This window comes from Bombina bombina, chromosome 3, assembly GCF_027579735.1.
Source record: "Bombina bombina isolate aBomBom1 chromosome 3, aBomBom1.pri, whole genome shotgun sequence".
Classification (NCBI taxonomy): Eukaryota; Metazoa; Chordata; class Amphibia; order Anura; family Bombinatoridae; genus Bombina; species Bombina bombina.
Window position 1 is genome coordinate 784,456,974 of NC_069501.1, and position 24,931 is coordinate 784,481,904.

A 24,931-nucleotide genomic window follows, 5' to 3' on the forward strand; every position below is an offset into this window, starting at 1 on the left:
TTGGTTGTAGAAGGTAACCCTGCTGAACAAACATCTTTTTAAGTAAACCTTCTAATTTTTTATCCATAGGATCTTTGAAAGCACAACTATCTTCTATGGGTATAGTGGTGCGTTTGTTTAAAGTGGAAACCGCTCCCTCGACCTTGGGGACTGTCTGCCATAAGTCCTTTCTGGAGTCGACCATGGGAAACAATTTTTTAAATATGGGGGGAGGGACGAAAGGAATACCGGGCCTTTCCCATTCTTTATTTACAATGTCCGCCACCCGCTTGGGTATAGGAAAAGCTTCTGGGAGCCCCGGGACCTCTAGGAACTTGTCCATTTTACATAGTTTCTCTGGGATGACCAACTTGTCACAATCATCCAGAGTGGATAATACCTCCTTAAGCAGAATGCGGAGATGTTCCAACTTAAATTTAAACGTAATCACATCAGGTTCAGCTTGTTGAGAAATGTTCCCTGAATCAGTAATTTCTCCCTCAGACAAAACCTCCCTGGCCCCATCAGACTGGTTTAGGGGCCCTTCAGAACCATTATTATCAGCGTCGTCATGCTCTTCAGTGTCTAAAACAGAGCAGTCGCGCTTACGCTGATAAGTGTGCATTTTGGCTAAAATGTTTTTGACAGAATTATCCATTACAGCCGTTAATTGTTGCATAGTAAGGAGTATTGGCGCGCTAGATGTACTAGGGGCCTCCTGAGTGGGCAAGACTCGTGTAGACGAAGGAGGGAATGATGCAGTACCATGCTTACTCCCCTCACTTGAGGAATCATCTTGGGCATCATTGTCATTGTCACATAAATCACATTTAATTAAATGAGAAGGAACTCTGGCTTCCCCACATTCAGAACACAGTCTATCTGGTAGTTCAGACATGTTAAACAGGCATAAACTTGATAACAAAGTACAAAAAACGTTTTAAAATAAAACCGTTACTGTCACTTTAAATTTTAAACTGAACACACTTTATTACTGCAATTGCGAAAAAATATGAAGGAATTGTTCAAAATTCACCAAAATTTCACCACAGTGTCTTAAAGCCTTAAAAGTATTGCACACCAAATTTGGAAGCTTTAACCCTTAAAATAACGGAACCGGAGCCGTTTTTAACTTTAACCCCTTTACAGTCCCTGGTATCTGCTTTGCTGAGACCCAACCAAGCCCAAAGGGGAATACGATACCAAATGACGCCTTCAGAAAGTCTTTTCTATGTATCAGAGCTCCTCACACATGCGACTGCATGTCATGCCTCTCAAAAACAAGTGCGCAACACCGGCGCGAAAATGAGGCTCTGCCTATGATTTGGGAAAGCCCCTAAAGAATAATAAAAACTACAGTTAAACACTAAAAAACTCTAAGCCATCTCCGTGGAGATGTTGCCTGTACAACGGCAAAGAGAATGACTGAGGTAGGCGGAGCCTAGGAGGGATCATGTGACCAGCTTTGCTGGGCTCTTTGCCATTTCCTGTTGGGGAGGAGAATATCCCACAAGTAAGGATGACGCCGTGGACCGGACACACCTATGTTGGAGAAATGGAAACTTTTTTAAAATTGTATTCTCTAACTGAATAATGAAAGAAAATGTTTGGGTTTAATGTGCCTTTAACTGCAGCTGCCTTCATTATACCGAGTGCTGACTTAATCCTTTATGGTACTTTCTCTAATATTTCAAGCAGTTATTTGTGTTGCATTTTTTTCTTATGCATGAAATTCCCAAAGGACTGACTTTCTGTGATTTTATTGAGACTGGTGACGCCCAGTCTTTGCGTTTTTAACATTTGATGCATCACCTTTTGTGTATTTTGGTCACATTATAATTAAATTGTTCACTTTTTTTGGCATTATATATTCTGCTTATATTAATTTCTTTGAAGTGCAGGGATATTTAATGTTTATATATATATATATATATATATATATATATATATATATATATACACACATACAGGGGTCAAGTTGAGCGTAAATGCATGGGAACGGAGTTTGTGCACAATTTTTGCAGGAGGAACTAAGTTCCCCCTGGAAAGAGAACAGAAATGCTTCAGTAAACACTGCTGCTGCTGGTGGGAGGAGCTGGAGCACAGTCTGGTTAGAGGGATAGTGAGATCCTCTAGTAATGGGTAGTAGCACTTCCTACAATACACTAAATGCAAGCCTGTCAGCGATCCTGCTGTGTGATCACCCCGCACTGTGTGGAACATATGGTGCTTACATTTCTGTGTGGCTTGCTCTAGGGTTATTTAGCTCCCCTCAGCAGAAATAAGACTTTTGCACCTTAAGTGGTTGAGACTCTGTGACAGTCGAGGAGGATTCACAGGCCCAAAAGAAAACCATTCAACCCTAAATTGGATTTAATTTGCTTTCATTAACCAAAGTGTATAGATTATATACATGTAAACACAGTGTGTGTATGTATATATACAGTAGTATGCAAAAGTTTAGGCACCCCTGACAATTTCCATAATTTTCATTTATAAATAATTGGGTGTTTGGATCAGCAATTTCATTTTGATCTATCAAATAACTGAAGGACACAGTAATATTTCAGTAGTGAAATGAGGTTTATTGGAGTAACAGAAAATGTGCAATATGCATCAAAACAAAATTAGACAGGTGCATACATTTGGGCACCCAAACAGGGCTTCTTTAGCAGACATAACAGCCCCTAGACGTTTCCTATAGCCTGTAATTATCAGGGGTTTTTTTTCCCCTGCTTTGTTTGCCATGTGCTGCTGGCAGCCATTTTACTCACCTCTCTTGCTGAGACTGGTGCAGAGTGTGTGACGCTGCTCATTTCGTGCACACCCTCTTATGACCAGACTGGTGTAAATCATCCGTGTGAGACAGGTTGCAGTCTCAGAATTGTGATGTCATCACTTATTATTTAAAGGCCCTCTGTTCAGTATGCTTTGCCCTTGCGTTGTCTCAGACCTATTTGTGAGTTCCAGTTCCTGTGTATTACCTGGCTGTCTGACGTCCCTCCTGGTTCCTGATCCCTGGCTTGTTCCTAACTCTGCTGTTTTCCTTGTTCCTGATTCCGGCTCGTCTGACTACTCGCTTTGGCTCCTGACTCAGCTCGTCTGACTACCAGCTCTGGCTTTGACTCCTGGCTTGTTGTTTGACTTGTGGACTTTTTATTATTTTTTGTTATTAATAAAGGTGGGATTATTTTTGCACTTCTCGTCTGTCTGATTCCTGGCACCCTGACATTACGCAAGGGCCATGAATCCTGATGGTGCTAATAATCCACCTTTACCTGCCATCATTTCCAGGATGGATGAACAGGATCATCGCTTGGATCAATTTGCACTAGCCCTGCAAACCCTGCTGACTCGCACTGCACATTTGGACCAAAGTGTCCCTCAAGTTAAGGCTGCTCCTGTTTCCGCTGCTGCACCTAGTCCTACCAGGAGCATGTCCAGTTATGCACCTCTACCTCAGCGATATGGAGGCGATCCTAATCAGTGCAGAGGGTTTTTGAACCAGGTGGGCATTTACTTTGAGATGTTACCTCAGGCGTTTCCCTCTGACAGAGCTAAGATGGGATTTCTCATCTCGTTACTCTCTGACACAGCTCTTGCCTGGGCTAATCCCTTGTGGGAGACTAATAAACCTGTGATTTCAAATTACCCTGAATTTGTGGCATCCTTTTGAAGGGTATTTGATATTCAACTCACTCCTCCTAACGACTCATGTCCATTCAGCAAGGTACAAGATCTGTTGCTCAGTATGCCATTGAGTTCCGTACGCTTGCCGCAGAAGTAGGTGTTCCGTTGTCTCCTACGTGTTTGTTCCCACCCATGCCTCCCTCTCCTCCCATGCCTCCTGGTCCTGAGTCACCAGGTACTGCTGAGCCGATGCAGTTGGGATTCACACGTCTCTCCGCGGCGGAGAGAGCCTTTAGAAGGAGGGAGGGGCTCTGCCTCTATTGTGGGTTACAGGGTCACCTTTTACAGTCTTGTCCTATGAGATATGTTGCAACAGTGTGTTGTGGTGTACTTAGACAACATCCTCATACACTCACCCACACTTGAGGCTCATCGTTCTGATGTTACATGGGTTCTTCAGAGACTACGTGAGAACGGCCTGTTTTGTAAACTCGAGAAATGTGAGTTCCATCAGACTCAAGTAACCTTCCTAGGTTATGTTATCTCTGTTGCAGGGTTCTCCATGGATCCTGACAAGTTGTCTGCAGTGGCCTCGCCCAGTTGGTATTCGGTCTATTCAACGTTTTTTGGGCTTCGCCAATTACTATAGAAAGTTTATTAAAAACTTTTCTTCCTTGGTCAAACCTATCACAGACATGACCCGTAAAGAGAATGATCCACTCCATTGGTCACCTACTGCCATTAAGGCCTTTGATAGTCTTAAGACTGCCTTTGCTGCCCCTTTCATTGTTGAGGTCGATGCGTCGGAGACTGGAGTAGGTGCCTTCTTGTCTCAAAGTCCTACGCCTGACGGTTCCTTGCATCCGTGCGGTTTCTTCTCTAAGAAATTGGCGACAGGGAATTACTGGCCATAATTTTGGCACTCAAGGAATGGAGGAATCTTCTCAAGGGTACTAGCGTACCAGTGCTCATTCTTACTGACCACAAGAATTTAACTTATCTATCCGGAGCAAAACGTTTGTCACCCCGACAGGCCAGATGGGTGCTATTTTTGTCTCGGTTTAATTATGTGGTCTCCTACCTGCCTGGTAGTAAGAATGTTAGGGCTGATGCCCTCTGTCGACAATTTTCACCTCTGTCCAAAAAGGAGTCTGTACCTACTACAGTTATACCTCCTGACCATATTTTGGTTACCATATGTACTAATTTGACTTCTCCCTTGGGGGAGGAGATCCTGGCTGCACAAACCAATACACCTCCTGAGAAACCTAGTGGTAAGTGCTTTGTACCTGAGAATCTTCGTACTAAACTTTTGCACACTTACCACTATCCTAAAGCCGGTCACTCGAGCAAGAACTAAATGATTTGGTCTGTCACTCGACAATTCTGGGGGCCAGGTCTTCGTTCTGATGTTGCTGCGTATGTTGCCTCCTGCTCAGTTTGTGCACAGAATACGACTCCTCAATGTCTTCCTGTGGGTCTTCTTCAACCTATTGCTATTGGTGAGCGTCCTTGGACACATCTTTCTATTGACTTCATTGTCAAGCTCCCTGTTTCCAATGGCAATACTGTTATCCTTATGGTGGTTCACCGTTTTTCTAAAATGTCACATTGCATTCCCTTGAAGAAGCTGCCTACCGCTCAGGAGCTTGCTTCAATTTTGCCTGGGAGGTCTTCCGTTTACATGGGTTACCCAAGGAGATAGTCTCGGACCGGGGTAGCCAATTTGTCTCCAGATCTTGGCATTCCTTTTGTGCTTAAATGGGGATCCAGCTTTCCTTCTCCTTGGCATATCACCCTTAATCCAATGGGGCTGCGGAAAAGTCTAATCAAGCTCTGGAACAGTTCATCTGTTGCTATGTCTCAGATCACCACAATAATTGGTCTGAACTGCTACCTTGGGCAGAGTTTGCTCGTAATAGTGCTATTAATGCTTCCTTCCAGTTATCCCCATTCATGGCGAATTATGGGTTTCAACCATCCATGTTGCCCGATTCATTCATGTCTCAGGGTATTCCGGTTTTGGAGGAGCATCTCCGGCAACTCCGTTCCACGTGGGTGCAGATTCAGGATTGCCTTCATTGTTCTATGCAGCACCAAAAGTTCCAGGCTGATCGTAGGCGTCTGCCCGCGCCTTCCTACCAGGTTGGTGAGAGGGTTTGGCTGTCCCCCGTGCCTTCCAATAAACTGGCTCCCTGTTATGTTGGTCATTTTCGAATACTCCGACGGGTCAATCCTGTGGCCTACGCTCTTGACCTTCCTCCTACAATGCGCATCTCCAATGCTTTTCATGTCTCCCTCTTGAAACCATTGGTTTGTAATCAGTTTACCACTGTGTTGCCTTGTCCCCGTCCTATCTCTGTTGACAACCATGAAGAATATGAGGTCAGAAGCATTATTGACTCTCGTATGTCCAGGGGCCGCGTACAGTATTTGGTTCACTGTAGGGGCTATGGTCCGGAGGAGCGTTCATGGGTTCCCTCCTCTGATGTTCATGCTCCCGCCCTCCTCCGTGCCTTCCATGCCAATAAGCCTTTTGTCCTCCCGCAGGGGGAGGGGTCATTGAGGGGAGGGTACTGTCAGGGTTTTTTCCCTGCTTTGTTTGCCATGTGCTGCTGGCAGCCATTTTACTCACCTCTCTTGCTGAATCTGGTGCAGAGTGTGTGATGCTGCTCATTTCCTGCACGCCCTCTTATGGCCAGACTGGTGTACATCATCCGTGTGAGACAGGTTGCAGACTCAGAATTATGATGTCATCACTTATTATTTAAAGGGCTTCTGTTCAGTATGTTTTGCCCTTGCGTTGTCTCAGACCTGTTTGTGAGTTCCAGTTCCTGTGTATTACCTGGCTGTCTGATGTCCCTCCTGGTTCCTGATCCCTGGCTTGTTCCGGACTCTGCTGTTCTCCTTGTTCCCGATTCCGGCTTGTCTGACTACTCGCTTTGGCTCCTAACTCGGCTTGTCTGACTACCAGCTCTGGCTTTGACTCCTGGCTTTTTGTTTGACTTGTGGACTTTTTATTATTTTTTTGTTATTAATAAAGGTGTGATTATTTTTGCACTTCTCGTCACAGTCTGATTCCTGGCACTCTGACAGTAATGAGTGTCTGGATTCTGGATGAAGGTATTTTGGACCATTCCTCCTTGCAAAACATCTCCAGTTCAGTTAGGTTTAATGGTTGCCGAGCATGAACAGCCCGCTTCAAATCACCCCAGAGATTTTGAATGATATTCAGGTCTGGGGACTGGGTTGGCCATTCCAGAACATTTTACTTGTTCTTCTGCATAAATGCCAGAGTAGATTTTGAGCAGTGTTTTGGGTCGTTGTCTTGTTGAAATATCCAGCCCCGGTGTAACAAACTTTGTGACTGATTCCTCAACATTATTCTAAAGTATCTGCTGATATTGAGTGGAATCCATGTGACCCTCAACTTTAACAAGATTCCCAGTACCGGCACTGGCCACACAGCATGATGGAACATCCACTAAATTTTACTGTGGCTAGCAAGTGTTTGTCTTGGAACGCTGTGTTCTTTTGTCGCCATGCATAACGCCCCTTGATATGACCAAATAACTCAATCTTTGATGATGTTTTAGGTCTTTGGAGGTGGTCTGTGGGCTGTTTTTGACCGTTATCATCCTTTGCCTCTCCGATATTTTACTTGGCCTGCCACTTCTGGCCTTAACAAGAACTGTGCCTGTGGTCTTCCATTTCCTCACTATGTTCCTCACAGTGGACACTGACAGCTTAAATCTCTGCGATAGCTTTTTGTAGCCTTCCCCTAAACCATAATGTTCAACACTCGTTGTTTTCAGGTCATTTGAGTGTTGTTTTGAGGCCCCCATGTTGCCACTCTTCAGAGGAGAGTCAAAGAGATGCATATTGCACATTTTCGGTTAATCCAATAAACCTAATTTCACTACTGAAATATTACTGTGTCCTTCAGTTATTTGATGAAAATCATGGAAATTGTCAGGGGTGCCTAAACTTTTGCATACGACTGTATGTATATATGTATGTATATATATATATATATATATATATATATATATATATATATATATATACATATATATACACAATATTAATTGTGAAGGAGGGTGGAAGTCTTGGTGAGTTCCCACACTTTTTTTTTTAGAACTTGCTAAATATCCCCTCTACATACACGGTTTGGGAGAACCGGGGCTGGCAGCGAACACCTAAAGGGAAGTGCCAACATTGGGTTAATACAACATTTGCTATACCATAAGAACAGCTTCAGGTTAGCATGCAAGCGACAGAAAAAAAGGATTCTTTAGAGCACCCTATAGAAGACTATGGGAAAGGGAGTTAGCGTGTTCGCAATATCCAAAGTCCAGAAGATAGTACTGAGTCTTTTGCTCACTTTTTACTTTCAACTTGTAAAACCAGTACTAACATGTTAGCACTAATGTTTTAACGCAGTTAGTGCTCATGAGCGATAAACAATCACTCCACTTGTAATCTAAGCCAATATATTTTCCAAGAGAAGGTCAATTTTCACGTGTTTGATAAAATTTCTTTCTAGTTCGGGGCTAGCAGAAATAGTCATACATATTAAAAAATAAATTAATTGGACTAGGAAGTAGAGGCTACACTAACTATTCAGGATTTAAATTGACTTATTGTGAGGGTTTAAGGTTTTACGGCTGTGTTTAGATTTACATACAACTTTCTAGCAAAAAATATTTTTTATTTGACCCTAGTTACAAAAGGGTTAAAGGGACAGTCTGGTCAAATTTTCATGATTCAGATAGGACATGCAATTTTAAACAACTTTCCAATTAACTTTAATTTGCTTTGTTCTCTTGGTATTCTTTGTTTAAAGCTAAAACTAGGTAGGCTCATATACTAATTTCTAAGTCCTTGAAGGCCGCCCCCCCCCCAGTGCACATCTCACCGAGTTGTTCACAGCTAGACAGTGCTAGTTAATGTGTGTCATATTAATCACATTGTGCTCACTCCTGTGGAGTTATTTATAAGTAAGCACAGATTGGCTAAAATGCAAGTCTGTCAAAAGAACTGAGATAAGGGGGCAGTCTGCAGAGGCTTAGATACAAGGTAATCACAGAGGTAACATTTTTGGAACAGATTATAGAATTCATTTTCGAACCTAATCAAGAGGGGACATTGAGCTTTGTTCTGTATAATATATACATATACTAGTACTAGTATGTGACAAGGTGAAGGATGGTATGAACTCAATGAACAACAGTGACAGAGAAAGATGTATACGCTTTATATGCTCTTGTCCTTGTGCTCAATATACATGTCGCATATGGATACAACAGTAACAAAAATGGAGTAAAACTAGGAAATATCACATCTTCCAAAGAAGTTTTTTATATATATATATATATATATATATATATATATATATATATATATATATATATATATATATGTGTGTGTGTAAAAAATATTTAAGATTTTCCTTACCGATGTATGCTTCAGAGTCACCAATATACATCTCTATGCAATGCCCAAGCATAGTGACAGAGAATGTATCATCTCTCCTAAGACCAAGCGCCTAGAACAGATAGGACATGATAAATTAAACAATGTTCACATAATCTCCTTTTTATTATACAACAGTACAAAATCATCATCAAGATGATACAATGTAATACAAATTGTATAACAATAGTTTATACACTGAACATGTATACTACTTAACCCCTTAACGACCAAGGACGTGCAGGGTACGTCCTACAAAAGCTGGTACTTCATGACCAAGGACATAACCTGCACTTCCTCAGGGGTTTCAAGCTCTGGAAGCGATCGTGATCCCTTCCAGGGTATTGCAGTGATGCCTCGATATTGAGGCATCCTGCAATACCTTTTTTTTTTAGCCACCGATGCAGAGAGAGCCACTCTGTGTCCCTCTCTACATCGGCCAGCAATGGTGCCGATTGTTGGTGAGTGGGAGCCATAGCAGGGAAGGGAGGCGGCCCATCGCTGGATCATTTCCGGTTTGAGGCCCGGTAAATGCGCAAGGGGGGCAGGATGGGAGTGAGGGACTGGAGCGCGTGTGCTATCATTGCTTTCTATGAGGAGGGAGAGGGAGGGAGGAATAAGGAATTACCGGTACAGTATTAGTGATGGGAAAGGGATCTGGGAGGGGGAGGGGGTATTGAGGGCAGGCAACTACACTACAGAAACAGAATTTATGTTTACCTGATAAATTTCTTTCTCCAACGGTGTGTCCGGTCCACGGCGTCATCCTTACTTGTGGGATATTCTCTTCCCCAACAGGAAATGGCAAAGAGCCCAGCAAAGCTGGTCACATGATCCCTCCTAGGCTCCGCCTACCCCAGTCATTCGACCGACGTTAAGGAGGAATATTTGCATAGGAGAAACCATATGGTACCGTGGTGACTGTAGTTAAAGAAAATAAAATATCAGACCTGATTAAAAAAACCAGGGCGGGCCGTGGACCGGACACACCGTTGGAGAAAGAAATTTATCAGGTAAACATAAATTCTGTTTTCTCCAACATAGGTGTGTCCGGTCCACGGCGTCATCCTTACTTGTGGGAACCAATACCAAAGCTTTAGGACACGGATGAAGGGAGGGAGCAAATCAGGTCACCTAAATGGAAGGCACCACGGCTTGCAAAACCTTTCTCCCAAAAATAGCCTCAGAAGAAGCAAAAGTATCAAACTTGTAAAATTTGGTAAAAGTGTGCAGTGAAGACCAAGTCGCTGCCCTACATATCTGATCAACAGAAGCCTCGTTCTTGAAGGCCCATGTGGAAGCCACAGCCCTAGTGGAATGAGCTGTGATTCTTTCGGGAGGCTGCCGTCCGGCAGTCTCGTAAGCCAATCTGATGATGCTTTTAATCCAAAAAGAGAGAGAGGTAGAAGTTGCTTTTTGACCTCTCCTTTTACCTGAATAAACAACAAACAAGGAAGATGTTTGTCTAAAATCCTTTGTAGCATCTAAATAGAATTTTAGAGCGCGAACAACATCCAAATTGTGCAACAAACGTTCCTTCTTTGAAACTGGTTTTGGACACAGAGAAGGTACGATAATCTCCTGGTTAATGTTTTTGTTAGAAACAACTTTTGGAAGAAAACCAGGTTTAGTACGTAAAACCACCTTATCTGCATGGAACACCAGATAAGGAGGAGAACACTGCAGAGCAGATAATTCTGAGACTCTTCTAGCAGAAGAAATCGCAACTAAAAACAAAACTTTCCAAGATAATAACTTAATATCAACGGAATGTAAGGGTTCAAATGGAACCCCCTGAAGCACTGAAAGAACTAAATTGAGACTCCAAGGGGGAGTCAAAGGTTTGTAAACAGGCTTGATTCTAACCAGAGCCTGAACAAAGGCTTGAACATCTGGCACAGCTGCCAGCTTTTTGTGAAGTAATACCGACAAGGCAGAAATCTGTCCCTTCAGGGAACTTGCAGATAATCCTTTTTCCAATCCTTCTTGAAGGAAGGATAGAATCCTAGGAATCTTAACCTTGTCCCAAGGGAATCCTTTAGATTCACACCAACAGATATATTTTTTCCAAATTTTGTGGTAAATCTTTCTAGTCACAGGCTTTCTGGCCTGAACAAGAGTATCGATAACAGAATCTGAGAATCCTCGCTTCGATAAAATCAAGCGTTCAATCTCCAAGCAGTCAGCTGGAGTGAAACCAGATTCGGATGTTCGAACGGACCCTGAACAAGAAGGTCTCGTCTCAAAGGTAGCTTCCAAGGTGGAGCCGATGACATATTCACCAGATCTGCATACCAAGTCCTGCGTGGCCACGCAGGAGCTATCAAGATCACCGACGCCCTCTCCTGCTTGATCCTGGCTATCAGCCTGGGGATGAGAGGAAATGGCGGGAACACATAAGCTAGTTTGAAGGTCCAAGGTGCTACTAGTGCATCCACTAGAGCCGCCTTGGGATCCCTGGATCTGGCCCCTTAGCAAGGAACTTTGAAGTTCTGACGAGAGGCCATCAGATCCATGTCTGGAATGCCCCACAGGTGAGTGACTTGGGCAAAGATTTCCGGATGGAGTTCCCACTCCCCCGGATGCAATGTCTGCCGACTCAGAAAATCCGCTTCCCAATTTTCCACTCCTGGGATGTGGATAGCAGACAGGTGGCAGGAGTGAGACTCCGCCCAAAGAATAATTTTGGTTACTTCTTCCATCGCTAGGGAACTCCTTGTTCCCCCCTGATGGTTGATGTACGCAACAGTCGTCATGTTGTCTGATTGAAACCGTATGAACCTGGTCCTCGCAAGCTGGGGCCAGGCCTGGAGAGCATTGAATATCGCTCTCAGTTCCAGAATATTTATCGGTAGAAGAGATTCTTCCCGAGACCAAAGACCCTGAGCTTTCAGGGATCCCCAGACCGCGCCCCAGCCTATCAGACTGGCGTCGGTCGTGACAATGACCCACTCTGGTCTGTGGAACATCATCCCTTGAGACAGATTGTCCAGGGACAGCCACCAACGGAGTGAGTCTCTGGTCCTCTGATTTACTTGTATCTTCGGAGACAAGTCTGTATAGTCCCCATTCCACTGACTGAGCATGCACAGTTGTAATGGTCTTAGATGAATGCGCGCAAAAGGAACTATGTCCATCGCCGCCACCATCAACCCGATCACTTCCATGCACTGAGCTATGGAAGGAAGAGGAACGGAATGAAGTATCCGACAAGAGTCCAGAAGCTTTGTTTTTCTGGCCTCTGATAGAAAGATCCTCATTTCTAAGGAGTCTATAATTGTTCCCAAGAAGGGAACCCTTGTTGACGGGGATAGAGAACTCTTTTCCACGTTCACTTTCCAGCCGTGAGATCTGAGAAAGGCCAGGACAATGTCCGTGTGAGCCTTTGCTTGAGGAAGGGACGACGCTTGAATCAGAATGTCGTCCAGGTAAGGTACTACTGCAATGCCCCTTGGTCTTAGCACCGCTAGAAGGGACCCTAGTACCTTTGTGAAAATCCTTGGAGCAGTGGCTAATCCGAAAGGAAGCGCCACGAACTGGTAATGTTTGTCCAGGAATGCAAACCTTAGGAACCGATGATGTTCCTTGTGGATAGGAATATGTAGATACGCATCCTTTAAATCCACCGTGGTCATGAATTGACCTTCCTGGATGGAAGGAAGGATAGTTCGAATGGTTTCCATCTTGAACGATGGGACCTTGAGAAATTTGTTTAAGATCTTGAGATCTAGGATTGGTCTGAACGTTCCCTCTTTTTTGGGAACTATGAACAGATTGGAGTAGAACCCCATCCCCTGTTCTCTTAATGGAACAGGATGAATCACTCCCATTTTTAACAGGTCTTCTACACAATGTAAGAACGCCTGTCTTTTTATGTGGTCTGAAGACAACTGCGACCTGTGGAACCTCCCCCTTGGGGGAAGTCCCTTGAATTCCAGAAGATAACCCTGGGAGACTATTTCTAGCGCCCAAGGATCCAGAACATCTCTTGCCCAAGCCTGAGCGAAGAGAGAGAGTCTGCCCCCCACCAGATCCGGTCCCGGATCGGGGGCCAATATTTCATGCTGTCTTGGTAGCAGTGGCAGGTTTCTTGGCCTGCTTTCCCTTGTTCCAGCCTTGCATTGGTCTCCAAGCTGGCTTGGCCTGAGAAGTATTACCCTCTTGCTTAGAGGACGTAGCACCTTGGGCTGGTCCGTTTTTACGAAAGGGACGAAAATTAGGTCTATTTTTTGCCTTGAAAGGCCGATCCTGAGGAAGGGCGTGGCCCTTACCCCCAGTGATATCAGAGATAATCTCTTTCAAGTCAGGACCAAACAACGTTTTCCCCTTGAAAGGAATGTTTAGTAGCTTGTTCTTGGAAGACGCATCAGCCGACCAAGATTTCAACCAAAGCGCTCTGCGCGCCACAATAGCAAACCCAGAGTTCTTAGCCGCTAACTTAGCCAATTGCAAAGAGGCGTCTAGAGTGAAAGAATTAGCCAATTTGAGAGCATTGATTCTGTCCATAATCTCCTCATAAGGAGGAGAGTCACTATCGAGCACCTTAAGCAGTTCATCAAACCAGAAATATGCGGCAGTAGTGACAGGGACAATGCATGAAATGGGTTGTAGAAGGTAACCCTGCTGAACAAACATCTTTTTAAGCAAACCTTCTAATTTTTTATCCATAGGATCTTTGAAAGCACAACTATCCTCTATGGGAATAGTGGTGCGTTTGTTTAAAGTAGAAACCGCTCCCTCGACCTTGGGGACTGACTGCCATAAGTCCTTTCTGGGGTCGACCATAGGAAACAATTTTTTAAATATGGGGGGAGGGACGAAAGGAATACCGGGCCTTTCCCATTCTTTATTAACAATGTCCGCCACCCGCTTGGGTATAGGAAAAGCTTCTGGGAGCCCCGGCACCTCTAGGAACTTGTCCATTTTACATAGTTTCTCTGGGATGACTAAATTTTCACAATCATCCAGAGTGGATAATACCTCCTTAAGCAAAATGCGGAGATGTTCCAATTTAAATTTAAATGTAATCACATCAGATTCAGCCTGCTGAGAAATGTTCCCTAAATCAGTAATTTCTCCCTCAGACAAAACCTCCCTGGCCCCCTCAGATTGGGTTAGGGGCCCTTCAGAGATATTAATATCAGCGTCGTCATGCTCTTCAGTAACTAAAACAGAGCAGCCACGCTTACGCTGACAAGGGTTCATTTTGGCTAAAATGTTTTTGACAGAATTATCCATTACAGCCGTTAATTGTTGCATAGTAAGGAGTATTGGCGCGCTAGATGTACTAGGGGCCTCCTGAGTGGGCAAGACTCGTGTAGACGAAGGAGGGAATGATGCAGTACCATGCTTACTCCCCTCACTTGAGGAATCATCTTGGGCATCATTGTCATTATCACATAAATCACATTTATTTAAATGAATAGGAATTCTGGCTTCCCCACATTCAGAACACAGTCTATCTGGTAGTTCAGACATGTTAAACAGGCATAAACTTGATCAGAAAGTACAAAAAACGTTTTAAAATAAAACCGTTACTGTCACTTTAAATTTTAAACTGAACACACTTTATTACTGCAATTGCGAAAAAACATGAAGGAATTGTTCAAAATTCACCAAATTTTCACCACAGCGTCTTAAAGCTTTGAAAATATTGCACACCAATTTTGGAAGCTTTAACCCTTAAAATAACGGAACCGGAGCCGTTTTAAATTTTAAACCCCTTTACAGTCCCTGGTATCTGCTTTGCTGAGACCCAACCAAACCCAAAGGGGAATACGATACCAAATGACGCCTTCAGAAGTCTTTTATAAGTATCAGAGCTCCTCTCACATGCGACTGCATGCCATGCCTCTCAAAAACAAGTGCGCAACACCGGCGCGAAAATGAGACTCTGCCTATGCTTTGGGAAAGCCCCTAAAGAATAAGGTGTCTAAAACAGTGCCTGCCGATATTATTATATCAAAATACCCAGATAAAATGATTCCTCAAGGCTAAATATGTGTTAATAATCAATCGATTTAGCCCAGAAAAAGTCTACAGTTTAAATAAGCCCTTGTGAAGCCCTTATTTACAATCGTAATAAACATGGCTTACCGGATCCCATAGGGAAAATGACAGCTTCCAGCATTACATCGTCTTGTTAGAATGTGTCATACCTCAAGCAGTAAGAGACTGCACACTGTTCCCCCAACTGAAGTTAATTGCTCTCAACAGTCCTGTGTGGAACAGCCATGGATTTTAGTTACGGTTGCTAAAATCATTTTCCTCATACAAACAGAATTCTTCATCTCTTTTCTGTTTCTGAGTAAATAGTACGTACCAGCACTATTTGAAAATAACAAACTCTTGATTGAATAATGAAAAAACTACAGTTAAACACTAAAAAACTCTAAGCCATCTCCGTGGAGATGTTGCCTGTACAACGGCAAAGAGAATGACTGGGGTAGGCGGAGCCTAGGAGGGATCATGTGACCAGCTTTGCTGGGCTCTTTGCCATTTCCTGTTGGGGAAGAGAATATCCCACAAGTAAGGATGACGCCGTGGACCGGACACACCTATGTTGGAGAAATATATATATATATATATATATATATATATATATTAAAAAAAGGTTTTTATTTTAGTACTGGCAGACTTTCTGCAAGTACTTAAGATGGCAGTGACAACTGTGAGGTGGGGGAGGGAAGAGAGCTGTTTGAGGGGGGTCAGGGAGGGATCAGGGGGTGCGATGTGTCAGGTGGGAGGCTGATCTCTACACTAAAGCTAAAATTAACCCTACAAGCTACCTAATTAATTCCTTCACTGCTGAGCATAATACAAGTGTGGTGCGCAGCGGCATTTAGTGGCCTTCTAATTACCAAAAAGTAATGCCAAAACCATAAATGTCTGCTATTTCTGAACAAAGGGGATCCCAGAGAAGCATTTACAATCATTTGTGCCATAATTGCACAAGCTGTTTGTAAATAATTTCAGTGAGAAACCTCAAGTTTGTGAAAAAGTGAACATTTTTTTTTTATTTGATGGCATTTGGAGGTGAAATGGTGGCATGAAATATACCAAAATGGGCCTAGATCAATACATTGGGCTGTCTACTAAAAAAATATATATACATATGAGGGGTTATTCAGGGATTCCTGACAGATATCAGTGTTACAATGTAACTATCGCTAATTTTAGAGGGAAAAAAATGGTTTGGAAATAGCAAAGTGTTACTTGTACTTATTTCCCTATAACTTGTAAACATTGGGTATTTCTAAACTCAGGACAACATATAGAATTTTTTGGTGGTTGTAGATGTGTAACAGATTTTGGGATCAAAGTTAGAAAAAGTGTGTGTGTTTTTTAAAAAAATTTCAAAATATTTTATCATTTTATAATATAGCAAATTATAAAATATGATGAAAGTAATGGTATCGTTCGAAATTCCATTTAATGGCGATAAAAACGGTATAAAATATGTGTGGGTACAGTAAATGAGTAAGAGGAAAATTACAGCTAAACACAAACACCGCAGAAATGTAAAAATAGCCCTGGTCCTTAACGGTAAGAAAATTGTAAAAATGGTCTGGTCACTAAAGGGTTAGAGGGACATTAAACACTAAATAAATGCTAGATAGAATATTGCATTCAAAGAAAAGATTAGTCTGAGAATAACATATAGATGTATTTTTAAAAGTTTAATTAGCTGTTTCAATATTGACAAAATAAGCGTAAATGTTTTAATTTCTATAAAACAATGGTGTAACTTAGGTTACCTTCTCTGTTATGGCCAATTAGGCACAGTTATAAATAGCAGCGCTACGGAATTTGGCGGCGCTATACAAATAAATGATAATAATAATAAGTTATAAATAGGTCACTAGAGTGTGCAGCAAATAATCGTGTGGAATGTAACAGTGTTCTGAACGTCCATTTCTAACTGAAACTGAAAAGTTTACAATTTCAGAATAGAATTACAGGAAAAGGGGACAAAATAAATAATGAAAGTATATTGCAACGTTGTTTTAATATATGTGATTTATCATTTTATATTACCATCTCAAAGTGTTTAATGTCCCTTTAAAGGCAACTGAAATTCTTAGAAATATAATATTAAATGATTTTATTATTTGTAACAGAAATTATCTTCAGTTAACAATGAATCTTTTTCTTAACACAGCTATAGTTTTTAATCACTATTGATTAAATTGATAGTAAACGCACAAATGTTACTAACATATTCAGGAAGCTTACCGTATGGAAATAATCAATTGCACTCTCAAAATTCCCCATTAGGCTGTGTATATATCCAATAGCAGAATAGGTTGAGGCATTTTGTGGTATCAAAACCAGAGCTTGCCGGTGATATTCCAAGGCATCCTCATACTTTCTATAAAACAAAAACACATGGAACCTTCTCATACAAATAAAAAAAAAAATGATGCTAACCAGATAAATTTCTTTCCTTCCGGATAGGGAGAGTCCATGGCTTCATTCCTTACTGTTGGGAAACACAACACCTGGCCACCAGTAAAAGGCAAAGACACCCCAGCCAAAGGCTTAAATATCCCTCTCACTTCCTCATTACCCCAGTCATTCTGTCGAGGGAACAAGGAAAAGTAGGAGAAACATTAGGGTATAAATGGTGCCAGAAGAATAAAATAAATAATAGGGGACCACCCATAGACAAGAAAAAACGGTTGGGGCAGTGAACTCTCCCTATCCGGAAGGAAAGGAATTTATCTGGTAAGCATAAATGATGTTTTCCTTCCTAAGATAGGGAGAGTCCACGGCTTCATTCCTTACCGTTGGGAAAACTATACCCAAGCTCCAGAGGACACTGAATGAATAATGCGAGGGAACAAAAAGGAAGAGGCGGACACTATTCTGAGGGCACCACAGCCAGCAAAACTTTTCTCCCGAAAGCTGCTTCAGCCGAAGCAAAAACATCAAACTTGTAAAATTTTGAAAAAGTATGTAAGGAGTACCAGGTAGCCTCCTTACAAATCTAATTTATAGAGGCCTCGTTCTTAAAGGCCCAAGAGGAAGCCACTTCTCTAGAGGAATGAGCCGTTATCCTCTCAGGAGGACGATGTCCCACTGTCTTGTAAGCTAAGCGGATAATACTCCTTAACCAAAAAGATAGGGAAGTCGAAGTAGTCTTCTGCCCCTTACGCTTCCCTGAGTAGACAACAAAGAGGAAGATTTTCTATACTCCTTAGTAGCCTGAGGATAGAACTTCAAGGCGTGAACCACATCCAAATTGTGAAGTAAGCGTTCCTTCGATGAAGAAGGATTAGGACACAAGGAAGGAACCACAATATCCTGATTGATGTTGCGAACGGACACAACCTTAGGAAGAAAACCTAATTTAGTACGTAAAACTGCCTTATCTGCATGAAAAATCAGATAAGAGGGTTCACATTGCAAAGCAGAGATCTCAGAAACTCTGTGCGCAGAGGCAATAGCCAATAAAAAGAGAACCTTCCAAGATAACAATTTAATGTCAACGGAATGCAGAGGCCCAAATGGAACCTGTTGTAAAACCCAAAGAACAAGATTTAGGCTCCAAGGAGGAGCCCCAGATCTAAACACAGGTCTGATCGTAATCAGAGCCTTAACAAAGGACTGCAAGTCTGGAAGCTCAGCCAGTCTCTTGTGCAATAAAACTGACAGGGCCAAAATCTGTCCACTTAGGGAACTAGTAGAAAGGCCCTTCTCCAGCCCATCCTGGAGAAAAGATAAGATCCTGGCAACCTTAACTCTGACAGGAAAAACCACGCTCTTCACACCAGAATAAGTAGGTCCTCCACACCTTGTGGTAGATACGCCGAGTAACTGGTTTACGAGCTTGAATAAGAGTATCAATGACACTCTCAGAGAAACCTCTCTCCATGCAGTCAGCCTCGGAGAATCTAGATTTTGATGAACAAATGGACCTTGTATTAGCAGGTCTCTGCGACAAGGTAACTTCCACAGAGGAGATGAGGACATCCCCACTAGGCGCGAACCACGTCCATCGCTGCCACGATTAAGCAATCAGGATTACTGATTCCCGCTCCTGCTTGATGCGGGCCACCACTCGAGGAAGAAGTGGTAATATAAGAGGAAAAAAGATATACGAGTTTGAACCTCCAGGGCACTGCTAGTGCATCTATTAGATCCGCTTGGGGATCCCTCGGCCCGTACCTAGGTAGCTTGGTATTGAGACGGGACGCCATGAGATCTATCTCCGGCGTCCCCCACTTGCTGCATATCTCTGCAACTTAAAAATGAAACCTGTTTGTTCCAGCCCAAAACACACAGTCTATATCAGCCCAGGAAAAAAATCACACAAAGCAGCATGTAAATAATTAACACACTGATTAATTAACCCCAACTGTTAAATAAACCCCCTTCAGAGGATATTTACCCTGGATCCCATCAAGGTATAAAGGAGCCACACTGTGACCCTGTTATAACGTTTTATGTGTAAAAATTGAAACGATCTTACCCTCCAGGATCCATGCTGTGGAACAGAACACAGCCTCTCAAGTGTGACAGTATTATGACATGGACTTGAGTGAGAAAAAGCAGGCAGTGAAACTCGTAAACACTGACTGCTTAGGAGCTGTTAGCAGTAGTCTGGATGGTTTCGCAGAAAAACTTACTCCAGTCCTATCTCGAAGGGCAGATACCCTTTTTCAGGACTTTATTTCTTGACACAGTGAGTACACAGGATCATCAATTACTGTTGGGAATATCACTCCTGGCCACCAGGAGGAGGCAAAGAGCACCACAGCAAAGCTGTTAAGTATCACTTCCCTTCCCACAAACCCCAGTCATTCGACTGAAGGAAAAAAGAAAATGAATAACACAAGGTGCAGAGGTGCCTGAGGTTTATATAACAAAAACTGTCTGAAAACAGGGTGGGCCGTGGACTCACCGTGTCAAGAAATAAATACATTTATCATCAGGTAAACATAAATTTTGTTTTCTTTCTAATGACACAGTGAGTCCACAGGATCATCAATTACTGTTGGGAATCAATACCCAAGCTAGAGGAAACAGATGATAAGGGAGGGCAAGACAGGTAACCTAAACAGAAGGCACCACCGCTTGAAGAACCCTTCTCCCAAAAAAAGCCACAGCCAAGACCAAAACCAAATTTGAAAAATTTGGAAAAAATAAGCAGAGAGGACCAAGTTGCAGTCTTGCAAATCTGATCCACAGAAGCTTCATTCTTGAAAACCCAAGAAGCAGAGACAGCCCTAGTGAAAAGAGCTGTAATACTCTCAAGAAGCTGCTGTCCAGCAGTCTCATAACAAAACGAATTATACTTCCAACCAAGGTAAAGAACCAGCACCTGTGGGTGGATTCAAACTCTCGACCTTTGGTTTCCCAGCTAGGTGTGCTAACCACTAAGCTATACCAGAGGGACCCAAACAGAAAATCCTTAGTCGCCTGTAGAAAGAGATTAAGAACACGCAAAACATCCAAGTTGTGTCACCAATGTTCCTTATGAAAAGAAGGATTGGGACATAGACAAGGAACAACAATTTCCTACATAATATTCCCATCCGAAACAACTTAGGAAGAAAACCTGACTTAGTACAAAGAACCACTTTATCGGCAAGAAAGATAAAGCGAAACACACTGCCAAGCTGAGCGTTCCGAGACTCTCCTAGCAGAAAAGATAGCATTCCGAGATAACACTTAATATCTATGGAAAGTACCCGCAAAACCTGAAGAACAAGGTTAAAAACAAGGTTAGGACTCCAAGGGGAACCATCAAATTGATTTCCCTGTAATGGAAAACAAACCTGAGTTGTCAAGTCTTAAGCTGTTGCTCTAACCCTTATACTAATTCAGAGCACCCGACTTAAAAACAGGCCTGATTCTACCCAGGCCTGACAAAAAGATTGCACAGCTCGCACGACCACCAGACGCTTATGAAGCAAAAACGACAACGCAAAGTCTGACCCTTCAGGGTACTGACTGTCTCCAGACATCCTAGAGACAGGACAAAATTCAAGGATCTTGACTCCACTCCAAGAGAAGCCCTTGGATTGACACCAATAATAAAAATGCGCCATATTCTATAGCAATCCTACTAGAAACAGGCAACCAAGCCTGAGTCATGGTCTCAATGACTGACTCAGAAACCCCTCGCTTAAACAAAAACAAGTGTTCAATCTTCAAAAGTCGGTAGTATCAGAGAAACTAGATGTAGATGAAGAAAGGGACCCTGACTCAGAGAGTCTTTCCTCAGGTACAGACACCAAAGTGTAGAGACGACATTAGCAGTAGGTCTGCATACCAGATCCTGCAAGGTCACACAGAAGCTAATAGAATCCCTGCCGCTCTCTCCTTGTTGAATTCGAGCAATGACTAGTGGAGGGAGAGCAAACAGAGGAAAACAGGTATGCTAGACTGATATCCAAGAAAAAACGCCAGAACATCTATCAGGGTGGTCAATGGATCACTTGACCCTGAACCGTACCTTGGAAACTTGGCGTTCTGCCGAAAAGCCCTCAGAAGCCAACTCTAGACCCCCATTTGAGGGTTTACCTAGAGAACACCCCTGGAAGGAAAACCCCCGGGAAGAAATATCTGTCTGTTCAGAAGTCCGATTCCCAATTGTCCACCCCTGGAAAGAGGATGACAGACAGCAATTGTGAGCTTCTGTCAACTGAACAATCCAAGTCACCTTCTATATGGCTAAGGAACCCCTAGTTCCTCCCTGTTGGTTTATATAAACCACTGAGATGATATTGTCTGACTGGAACCAAGCTAAGGACGACTGAGGCCAAGAGGCCAAGCTATCAGAGCATTGAAAATGGCTCTCTACTCCAGATGTTAAAGAGGAGAGCAGACACTTCCGAGTCCATAATCGTAACAATATCCAGACAGCATACCAGCCCAGCAGGCTGGCGTCCGTGGTCACATCACCTAGGAATATCTCCAGAAGCACGCGCCCGGAGATAGAAATTCCTGAAAAAATACTAAGGTAGAGAGTCTCTTGACGACTGATCTATATCTATCCTTTGAGACAGATCCGAAAGTTCTCCATTTTATGGAAAATAGCAAAAGGAATGATGTCCATGGAAACCCTTAGACGAATTCCCTTCTATATTGAATCACTTAAAAGTAAAGGAAATTAAGCTGCAACTAGATCCAAACTCCCACCTACTGGTTGGAAAGGGCTAAGCTATCTACCGGACAACTAGAGCTTGCTGTTGGTTGGACAGTAGACTGCAGAGAGAGGAAAAGGAAAAAATCCTTGATATCTGACCTCTGTTAGAAAACGTCTTCTAAATACAGAGTCTATAAAAGTCCCCATTTACTACCCCAGGACCTAAAAGACTTTCTTGGCTGATGAAACTCATAAGCTAGAGAAGATCCCGAAACATGGGAACAAAAAAACACACCTCCCTCCGGTCTATGTTCTTATGAACAGACCCACCAGAACCAAAAGAGAATGGATAGTACCTTGAAGGTCAGCACCGAGAAACTTTAGATAAATACCCAGATCACATTCCCAGACAGGGGCTGGAACTCTAACTCCCAGAAAGGAACGTCCTTAACCCTATTTAAGGAATGTTTCTCATCGTACCTGGATTGCAGATACTCCAGAAAGAGAAATCTGCTTCTGGAGAAAAAAAACTGTGATTGGTCTAAAATACATGACTAACCCTGAAGAAAGAGGAAAAAAGGAAAACCTTCCTTTAGTCTTACTCTCTTGACGAGTGATAGAAAACTCTTTCACCCGGAAGTCAGAGGATAAAACTGTCAGACCAGGTCCAAACAAGGACTCATCCTTAAAAGGAAACGCCAGAAGCGTGGATTTGGAGGAAACATAAAAATTGAATCTGCCACTGAAGAACTATAAAGCCTAGACTGTACCACTAAGTCACATGTAGGCTTCTCATCTGAACAGCTGCAATGACCGGTGGGCTAGGAGAGCAAGTCTAATAAGATAAGGCATTGCTTCTAAAATAACAAATAAAACTCCAGCTTCTATATCCATGGATCCGTAAAAGAGCAGCTACCCTCTAAAGGGATCGAATTCTCTGAGGCATAGTAGAAAAAAGGAAAAACTTCCTTCTACTTAGGGTACCAAGCATTTTATGGAGTCAGCAAAAGGAAAATCCTATAAAGGTCGGGAGACAGGGAGAAAGGTATCTCTAGCTTCTCCTACACCTGTGCAAATTTCCATAGCACGTCTAGAAACCCTTCCTCAAAGGAAGTAACATCATAGAAATGATCAAGTTTACAAAAACTCCCAAGGGTTGACAACGAAAGGGATATTGATGTTGTCCAAGTAGCTAAAACCTCCTATAACAGTACACGAGGTGTGCAAGCATACATCTGAAGAAGATTACTTCAGGATTAGATGAAGGAATTACTGTCCAAATCTGAGATTTCACGCTCAGAAACTACCGGCGAAATCCCCCTCGCCAGACCTAGGAAAGGAAACAGCCTGTGTAGCAGAATGTGGAGCAGAACCTTACTATTTGAATCTTTAAATGTCCTCTTGCGTTTCCCCAGTAGGAAAGAAAAACAGAAAAGGCTGCAGATACCGCCGAGGATACCTGAGTTGTAAAATCTGCCTGCAATTATACTCCTCCAGGAGAATTATAAGAACCGCAGGGCACTGCATGTGATGCCATTGAGGCATGGGACAATAAAGGAGAGAGCTGTGGCATTGCCGTAAACAGCCTCATCCTGGGAGACATAATGGCTCAATTAAACATTTAACTTTAATTGCTAAAATGAGTAACAAAAAATAGTTGAGGCAACTTCTCTGAAGCCCAAAGGAGAACAAAACATGTATACATAGGAACAAGCCACTGTTCGAAAAACATGAACATATCCCCATCACTATATGGATCTTAAGCTGCATTAGCCAAAATGCCTAATTTAGAATATTACCACAAAACCAAGTGGCAACAAACATGTAAGTGTAAATCCTTTTCAGGAAGAATTCAATGAACGTTTCATCAGGAAAATGTTACAATAAACATAATGTATAAACCCTTCTAGGGCAAAAAGTACAACACACAGAAGGAATACAATGAACGTTTCCAGAGAAAAACGTTATTTAATAGGGCAAACAATGTACACACTATCGTGTGCAAATTTCAGAAGCAGCAGCTCTTAGACTTAACGTCTCTCAACATACAACGACATACTATACGAAAAAACGCTCCAATCAAGCAGGAGAAATAAAGTGGGGCGTTTTCACATGATCGGCACATGAAGAAAAAAAAATGGCGCTTCTTCTCCGCCTCAGGGTAAAGAAGGGGGGACGGGAACCCAAGACGGCACAAGAGAAGAAGCACTTTTAAGTAATTAATATGACGCTTCACAAACCAAAACTAACGACTAAGCCACATGTAGTTTTAACAGCCTAAAATTGCACCTTCCGAAACGGAGAGAAGAAGGCGGGATCAGACAATAAAAACAGCAGAGCATGGATTGACTTCAGCCCCGTAGGAAGAACGCCACTAATAAATGTTGCGCTCTCCTAACATGTCCCGTCATTACCAACACTCATTAAACAGACTTGGTCCTCAGGCTGTGTAATAATGCATTAACAGAGTATTTCTACAACTCTTCTGCCCACATAAAATTAAGGGAAAACAATGGAACTCTGAGCCCCCCAATTAGAGCGTTAACCCTTCCATGCTGTGAAGGGAATTAACTCCTAAGTCTTCAAAGTCATAGCAAATATAGGCCTGCCACTGCCTTAAACATTCTAACCAAGGATATACTATCCCCTTAACTGCAGAGGATCCTTAACCTTTTCAGTGCCCGCCTCCTAGCCCCATAAGACAAAAAGGCACTTTGCTGCATTCCAGTTGTCAGGCAAGTCAGACAAGTC

At 42.7% G+C, this 24,931-nt stretch overlaps 1 protein-coding gene across 1 annotated transcript in view; it reads right to left on the minus strand.

Moving 5' to 3' along the window:
• Positions 1-24,931, minus strand: part of CDC16 (cell division cycle 16) — a 139,647-nt gene that overhangs the window by 6,415 nt on the left and 108,301 nt on the right. The window contains exons 16-17 of the mRNA XM_053707674.1: positions 17,320-17,455; positions 9,067-9,157 (exon numbers count right to left, since the gene is read on the minus strand). Coding sequence (XP_053563649.1) covers positions 9,067-9,157; positions 17,320-17,455 — 227 coding nt within the window. The remainder of the gene's footprint in view (positions 1-9,066; positions 9,158-17,319; positions 17,456-24,931) is intronic.